The sequence below is a fragment of the Elephantulus edwardii genome, unplaced genomic scaffold (assembly GCF_000299155.1).
Source record: "Elephantulus edwardii isolate Elephantulus edwardi_28Jun2011 unplaced genomic scaffold, EleEdw1.0 scaffold00391, whole genome shotgun sequence".
Lineage (NCBI taxonomy): Eukaryota > Metazoa > Chordata > Mammalia > Macroscelidea > Macroscelididae > Elephantulus > Elephantulus edwardii.
The window spans coordinates 1,482,759-1,491,543 of record NW_006400141.1 but is presented as its reverse complement, the minus strand read 5'-3'; the positions used below and the strand labels follow the sequence as shown (position 1 = coordinate 1,491,543).

The window sequence follows — 8,785 nt, the reverse complement described above, 5'->3', positions numbered from 1 at the left end:
TTGTGGTTGTGATCGTTGTCAGGTGCCACCAAGTCAACTCTGATTCACACAGATCCTATCAATCTGTATGTTCTATCCTGTGTCTCCTTACTAGCTCTGCAGTATTTGAGTCCCTTATTACAGACACTGTGTCAATCTGTCTCCTTGAGAGCTGTCTTCTCTTTTGCTGACCTTTCTAAGCATGATGCTTTTTTCCAAGGATCACTTTATTTGTACCTATAAATTCCTTGTCTGACCTTTTTTCTTCTAAGAACTCTCCATTTCATAACATTTCCAGGAAAATGAGTCAGCAATGTCATCAATCAATCAGCCCTCAGCCTCTTGCTCCCCAGAGCACATTTAACTTCCCTCCACTCCCACTATCCCCTCTTCCACACAGAAATCCACCATCATCTACTGTTCATTCCTGTTCCACCTGTCCTTCACATATGCAAACTCTGCCATACAACAATGTTCACAACTTAGTGTTATATCAGTATCGTTATGTTATATGTGAATAATACCGGTATGTCAATAATGCTGTTACTAGGCTACTTGCTGCTGAGGCCCTGGGCCTCCAGGGTCTAACAATGGCTGGGCGAAAACTTACTCTGAAAGCCATTGACTGGATAGCTTTTAGGGAGATCATAACCCGACCAGAAGGCTGTTGCTAACTTCCTGAAATCCTGGAATGAGGTTCTCACCTCCAGGTTGTCTGCTTTGCTCAAGGCACCGCCAGTCATCGACTGGGCTTACTACAAGGCCAACATGGCCAAAGCTGGCTTAGTGGACAACTTTGAGAAGAAATTTAATGCCCTGAAGTTTCCCGTACCAGAGGATAAGTATACAGCTCTGATAGATGCTGAAGAAAAAGAAGACATGAAGAGTTGTGCGGATTTTGTGTCTCTCTCCAAGACCAGGATTGAGGAATATGAAAAACGGCCAGAGAAGATGAGGAACATCATTCCATTTGAGCAGATGACCACTGAGGACTTGAATAAAGCTTTCCCGGAAACCAAGTTAGACAAGACCAAGTATCCCTACTGGACTCACCAGCCAATTGAAAACTTATAAACCTGAGTCTGACAGGGAGCACCGGCCCTGCTACGGCAAACTTGGAACATTAAAAATAGGAGTGATAAAAAAAAACAAAACACAAAAAGCTGTTACCTAAGAAAAAGAAAATTTACCTCAATAAGCCACAGAAGTTCACCAACATTCCATAAAAGAACACAGTATTATTCATCCCAGTCACTCATCTTGGGTTGTTTTGACCACATGACAAAGAAACAAAACCTCTGAATCAAAACTATCATTCAGAGTATGTTCAGAGTTCACACAAAGCTAAGAATTGTTTCTTACTTATTCCACCTTCTGAATAAGTAGCAAATAAAATGCTCTAGTGCTTACCCTGTGGCCAGAGTATTCAGAGTGGAGAATATTAGTTTCACTCAAAAATTATCAACAGAATCTATTTTTAATTACAAACAAACAAATATGATTCTAGTGGCAGAGATTGTTGGGTGTTGCACTACTAACCAAAAGGCTTTGTCTAGGGCTGTTTGAATCTACCAGCTTCTCTGAGAAAGATGGACAGTCTCCTATTTTGATTTATAGGCTCAGAAACCCAGTGGAAAGGCTCTGTGAGTCAGAACTAACTCAATGGCAATGAGTTTTATTTTTGTTTTTTAATGTTATTCTCTATCTATATATGTGTTCACTTAATAAAAAGTGCTGCTCTGATAAAAATGGAGGTAGGAGACACAGTGGAGAGATTGTAATACTAATGAGCTATCACATTTGATTATGAAAACTAAGAGCTCTTAGCGGAGATAAAAAAATACAATGAGAATAAAGAAAACTAAACAAAGGAGAAAAATGAACCACTTAACATCCTTCCCCTAAAAAAACGTACAAGAAAATAAATACAATCACACAAGTTGCTTGTTTTAGTAAAACAATAGTGTTTTTATAATTTGTCCTGCTAGGATTAATAGCAGACTACTTATGTGAAGCAGACTACTTTAGAAAGCAGAAGTGGCATCTACTTCCTAAACAACATACCTCCTGGAAACTCTATGAACTTTGGTAAATGTCCACAGTTATAGAAAGACTTCAGGCCTTCATAGGGTCACTATGAGTTGTGCTTGACTCGAAGACAATCAACAATAACAACTTATGAGAAGCCTCAGCTCAATGTACTTCCAAATACTTAACCACTATAAAAGTCCATATCAACAGCTCCATCTGTGACTCAGCTCCCCAATTCTTCTATCACTTATGTTGTTGCCTCTCTTCAACTATGGACTTTTGTAAAACTTCACAGAGTTTCCAGAGGCATGTTATTTTGGAAATGGATGCCACTCCTGCTTCCAACTATCACCTATAGCTTCAATAATTTGCTAGAAGATCCTCCAGAGGCTCAGGCCCATCAGGGAAATGACTCACATGACAGTAGATATGCAGGCCAGGTTTTTGTAGAATATAGTGAGCAACGGGCCAGGCTGGATGTAATGGGTTGCTTAAACACAGTCACACAGCCACTCATCTGTGTTGTTTTCACACACACCCCAATGGAGAGATTCTCTAGCTATTGTTGTTGCTGATTTGCAAGACCATGCTGATTTGAAAAACCATGTGTCTGCAGTTAAGGTAGCTGGAAACCAGAGGGGGCTAACTGTAATGGCTCAAAAAAGCCAACTTTTAGGCTAACACTGAAAATAGTTATTTATCCACAGTATTAGAAACACTCAAGCAAAAGTGGTGGTATATAAGAGAGTTAAGGCATCATTCATCATAACAGGGCACTGAAGCAATATTTAAAAATAAACAGCAAAAAATATAAACATGCTACTGATATAAGACACATGTATCTAGATACTAGATTTAAGCACCTGAAATGGGTTTCTAGAGAATAAGAAACCAGTTCAGATGGGACCAATGTTTGTTTTTAAAAGTTCTTTGTACTGTTTTATTTCCTAAAAATTGTTCAGATATTACTTTTAGAGGATAAAAACTAATTTTTAAACAGAAAGGAACAAATGGTAAGTAAAAGTCAAGAAAAATTAATCTGAGACTAACCACTGGAATTAACAAAAAGAATGTCTTTGGAAAATGTGAACAATGTGATGGGGGTAGTTGTGTTGGAGACAATGAAGTCAATTCAGGGTAGAGCAGGGTTCAGAGTTGTTTTACATAGGGTTGCTATGAGTCATAAGTGACTTGATGGCACATAACAACAAGTTAGGTAAAGGGAAAGGCAATACACAACGAGGGTTGATTAGACAATTAGACATTGTATTAATTGATAATAATTAATGTTATAAAATAAATGTCTATGTTTGTTGTTGTTGTTGTTATGTGCCATTGAGTCACCTGCAACTCATAGCGACTCTATGTACAACAGTCCTAAACCCTGCTCTATCCTGTGCCAATCTTATTGTTTCTGACACACCTACCTCCATTATCCAGGCTATAAATGTATGAAAAAACTACATCATTGCTCTTTAGCACTTTGGAGGTCTTTGACAGCAAATTTTCCCCAATGCTAATGTCTTTTGACTTCTTAACTGCTATTTCTCCGAGTGTAGATTGTGGGTCCAAGTAAAATGAAATCATTGACAATTTAAATCTTTTTTCCATCTATCATGGTGTTAGGGAGCTTTGGTGGCCTAGTGGTAAGAAGCTGTGCTGCAATCCCAAAGTCATGAGGTTGGAAGCTACCAGCTGCTCTGCAGAAGGATGAGCTATCTCCAGCTGTGTGATTTTGATTAACCACTCTGAAAACCTGCTGGAGGGTCAGCTATGGGTTGGTTCTGACTCAATAGTAAAAACATTATTCATGTTACCTATTGGAACAGTGATAAAGATTTTTGTTTTCTTGTTGTTAAGATATAGTAAAATATTAAGTCGATAAATTTTCAGCTATTCCATTAGCAAACATAGGAAATCAGCACTGTCAGGCTTTAGTGAGAAGGATACATCCATTGTGAAAGATTCAGCCTTTCAGGTATGAACTTTGGCAATATGCTCATACTTTATAACTTGATGTTTATTTTTCTGGGAGTTTATCAGAAAGTTCGTCAAGAAGTACCCATAGATGTGGACAAAGACTTATGTTTTCAAAAATTTCACAGTCTTAAAATGATTATATACAGTATATGAGCATAAATGTTATCGTTTATTGACAATGTTTTGAGTTATGTAAACATTTAACTTGAAGCTAATCTCAATTCTGCTTTCATAATGTATGAAATGAAAATGGGAGGTAAAAACATAAAAATTGTGAACAAAAGTCATCACTAGTTGTGGTCCCATGAGTGTTACCTTTTTTATACTTTATTCTTTTTCCATAGCAGTAAGAGATTTAACCCAAATAAAGGATTATAAGCCTTACAGGTTGCTTTGAGTAAACTTTGGAGAGAAGGCAACATCGGGGTCCTGAAAAAGGAATCACAAGTGATTGCTGGTTCATTCTCAGCCTGTCTTCAAGTTTGACTGCCCATGGATTTCCACCAACAGTGAAGGGGACTGTCCACAGGGAGCTGAAGGCTACTGCTATCTTGACCCCTGCACTTCCATTCAGACCACAGAAATAATAATGGATTATCCTCATCTGAGTCCGTGCTATGGGATTTACATGCTTAATTTCATTTAATCTTCCCAAATACTAGTGATATTCTCATGTGAGGCATAAAAGAACTAAGACTCTGAAAGGTGAATAAATTGCCCCAAAGCTTCACATCTCAGAGTGTTTCCTTGGCCCTCGTCTTTTTTCACTTCATCCCCTTTTATTTAGTCCAGCTTGTTAATGCATATTTTGATATCTAAGCTAAAGACCACAAATTCATAAGCACCTCACCTCTCTGAAAACATTTTTTTAAATTTAGTTTCTGCTGAGTGCACCAGGATACCTGGAGGCAGGCTTTTGTGAGAGTTCTTCCCCCTTCCTTTTCCTGTAGGCCATCAACATTTGCCCTTGGAACCACAACCAGCTTTCTCACTTGGTAGCAGTGGCTCTGTGGTGCCTTTTCCTCCAAGACCATCAGGTCAGTAACTGCTTTTACTCTTAGCTTTCCTGAGATTTGAAATTGACTCATAGCTGACCCTCCAGCAGTTTTTGAAGGCTATAAATTGCAAGGAAGGGGATTGCCCATCTTTCTCCCTCACAGGCATTAGAGGATTGCCTCCTTTGGGTTAACAGTAGTGCTTCCCAAGTACGGCTCCCCACAGACTAAGCCACCAGAGCTTTCTTTCTGGCCTTAGACCCTCTATTCTTCTCTTTAGCTTTCCTCAGCTCCCCTTTCTTGTTCTATCATCTCCAAACATTTTCTCTTTTCCCCTCCAGCTTATTTCCTCTGTTTCTATTGCTTCAATTATGCACTTATTGTTATCATCATTGCTAAAAGCAAATACCAAATGATTAAATTTAAGACAACTTCCTTCCAAGATTTGTTGGTTTATTCAACCCATTAACTGGTTTTATGGGGTGACCTAACTGGTCGGGAGTTGTGCTGCCAATCCAAAGGCTCTGGATTATACTCTTCAGCAGTTTTAATCCACCAGTGGTTCTAAGGGGGAAAGACGACCACCTCCTCCCACGAGGTTTACAGCCTTGCAAACTCAATGGAGGGTCAGCTATGAGTCATCTCCAACCCAGTAACAGTGAGAGTTATGTACTTAAATAAAACGTGAATTTGTGGGTGGGCAGGTGTTGTGATGGCAGTTTGGACTGAAAAACCACACTGGCAAACAGAGAGGAGAGATATCAAATGCAAAAAGACTACAGAGAACAGAGTCTAGAGCCAGTGCTGTGATGCCTACCCATTCATCTTCCAGACTGACGTTCCAGAGGCCACACACTAGTATCTTGCAATCCAGAAAGGTTGGAGATGGCAGTTTCCCCAAACTCTTGCCTCCTCAAATGTCTACTCACCCTCGTCCTCCAGCTTCCCACCCTGGATTCAGGTATGCCTCCTTTCTATTTCTCTCTGGTTTGTTGGGCTGAAAATTCTCCATGCATGTAAACAACTCCATGTGATTCTCCTGTTACCCTCCACTAAACATGCCACACATCCTGAGCTGTTGGAAGAATTAGAGAACCTGTGCGGGGAACTCTGCCCTTTCTCTGAAGCCTGGCCTATGTCAACCCTCAACTCCCATTTTCACGCACACACACTCTGTTCTTGACTCTGCTCGGGTTTTTTGGTTGTTTTTTGCGCAGCTCACTTTGACGTAATTGGACCCCCGGAGCCCATCCTGGCTCTGGTGGGTGAAGATGCTGAGTTGCCCTGTCATCTGTCCCCAAACGTGAGCGCTGAACACATGGAGCTGAGGTGGTTCCGGAAGAAGGTCTCGTCTGCAGTGCTGGTTCACAGAGACGGGCAAGAGCAAGATGGAGAGCAAATGCCCGAGTATCAAGGAAGAGTCACACTGGTGAAGGACCACATCACCGAGGGGCGAGTGTCTGTGAGGATCCACAAAGTCAGAGCCTCCGACGATGGAGAATACCAGTGCTTTTTCAGGGAAAAGGAAAGCTATGAAGAGGCGAAGGTGCAGCTGAAGGTGGCTGGTAAGTACCTATTTCCCTGTAAATCAAATTACTTTGGAAATCATCAGGTTACCCCGAAATCTTTAGATTGGTCATAGTTGAGAGACCTGTACTGAAAAATGAATGCAAAGAAGGCTTGAGTTAAAAAAACAAAAAAAGAAGGCTTGAGTTAAGAATGGAGAGATGTCTTTATTGCACAGCTTTACTTGTCTTGAGCTATTTCTGCTCAAATATTAAATAAGCATTTCCTAGGTTTAGTAATTGAATAAAGGATATACAAATGCTGTTACATTCTTCTTTTAGGAGTATACCAGAGTTTCTTGGACCAGGTTTTTAAAAAGGGCATTTAGGTTGTGTCAGTGTTTCATTATTTTAAAATAACTATGTTGAGCCTCTCTGTTGCATAGTTGAGACTGTTTTATGGATTGATCCCTAAGAACAGATTTCCCAAGGTCATAAGGTATGATTGTTAACATTTCTTGATCTACCCAGAAAAGGTTTATGTTGTATCCTTTTTCCACTTGAATAAAAATTCAGAGTGAAATACTACAGACAATAGGGAACTGTAGGGGCCTAGTAGGTAAAGAGATGAACTCCAAATCCAAAGAAACTTGGGTGGAATCCACCAGCTGCTCCAAGAAATTTCAAAAGTTGAGCAATCTCATCCTGTTTGATGTGCTGCCTCTGAAAACCCACTGGAGGCTCAGCTGTGACTTGGTTCCACCAACTCTACAGCACATAACAACAAAAGCAACTGTGAATGGCATTAAGTCATTCTCTTTCCAACTCATGTTTACTAATATATAACTGGGGAAGCACCTATCTAGTAGGTTTTAATACTAATGAGATAAAATTAATTATCTGTGAAAAATCTCTTCGTCAGATCTAAAAGTATTACACACTTGCCACTTTGTTTTTTATCACTGTGCCACATTGTTTTTGTGAACCATATAGTCATTTTTTCACTGCTAACAACTCCATGTGACAAAATAGAACTCCCTCATAGGATTTCCTAAACTATAATCCTTAACAGCAGGAGAAAGATAGGCAATCTCCTCTCATGCAATTTACAACCTTGGGAGCTCAGTGGAGGGTCAGCTGTTGAGTCTGTTCCAACCCAATTGTATTGAGTTTTTAAGTTTTACTCTTTATTAATCTTTTAGGTGCCTTTAAAAACAGCAAAAACCAAAACTCAAACCAATTGCCAGTGAGTCTGAACAGACTGTAGCTGATTCTCTATCTAGTAGGTTTTCAGAAGTTCTAAATCACATGGGAGAGGATTGTTCATCTTTCTCCAGAGGAGCAACTGGTGAATGCAAAGGACCTTTGGGTTGGCAGTGCAACTCCCTACAGACTAGGCAACCCGAACTCCCCTTTGCGTCTTCGATTGCTCTACAATATAGAATATACAAATATATTGCTGTTCACAAATCTATGCAAATAAAGAGGAAGTTTGAAGAATACTTGAGTGAAATCTGAGCCCCTGCAGCAATGACATGTGTAACCCACATGCTTTCAGTTTTAGGGAAGAAATATCTTGAAAGTTTGATTTTTCAAATATTAGATATTTGGTAGCATAAAACTGATTCTTACACACGTTGAGATTGAATACACATTTTCTCAGACAGACACAAACTTGGAAAACGGTGTTAAATCACTAGTTGTGAAAATGTGTTTAAGGATTCTACCCAGCAGCTCAGTGTTTTCTCCTGCTCTTTGCAGTTATAAGAAAAGAATTAGGAAAACAGAGTAAGAAGCATTTGAGTTTATTTATGTTCAGACATAGTTGTGTGCAGGAAGATGAGGTTGAAATAATTTTTTAATTCCATCTAATCCCTCTTTTTGCCCAGGATACTTCGTTGTTTATTCTTAAACACTCAACCTTAGCTCTCCTTCTCAAAGCCTTCTCTGAGTAGTTTTGACCACTGAGCTCCCTCATATATAGTTCCCAGCCTAGACTACCAAACCTTCCTTACTAGTTTAAGAAGTACCTTCATTCTTATCTGTCAAAATCCTACTCACCTGTGCCACCTCTAATGCCTGTCTTTTCTTTTAGTGTAGCACTAGTGACTAGATTCCAACATAGAATCCTTCTTTGATAAGATAAAAGAAAGTCTATTTACTGGAAGAGATCTTTTGTGAAAAGCAATGTATTCAAACTTTGTAAATAAATCAGTATAAAAGAAAAAAGAAAAAAAGTTTGTCTATAGAGCTGAGTCTCTCCCATTGTGTTTTTTTTTTTTATTTAGGTTGTTT

At 39.3% G+C, this 8,785-nt stretch overlaps 1 protein-coding gene and 1 pseudogene across 1 annotated transcript in view; both read left to right on the top strand.

Annotated features, from left to right (window-relative positions):
* Positions 1 to 569: 569 nt before the first annotated feature.
* Positions 570 to 1,053, top strand: LOC102861738 (annotated as a pseudogene).
* Positions 1,054 to 5,870: 4,817 nt separating this feature from the next.
* LOC102861329 (butyrophilin subfamily 1 member A1-like) overlaps positions 5,871 to 8,785 on the top strand; it is a 10,181-nt gene continuing 7,266 nt past the window's right edge. Inside the window, exons 1-2 of the mRNA XM_006902337.1 lie at positions 5,871 to 5,946; positions 6,203 to 6,550. Coding sequence (XP_006902399.1) covers positions 5,871 to 5,946; positions 6,203 to 6,550 — 424 coding nt within the window. The remainder of the gene's footprint in view (positions 5,947 to 6,202; positions 6,551 to 8,785) is intronic.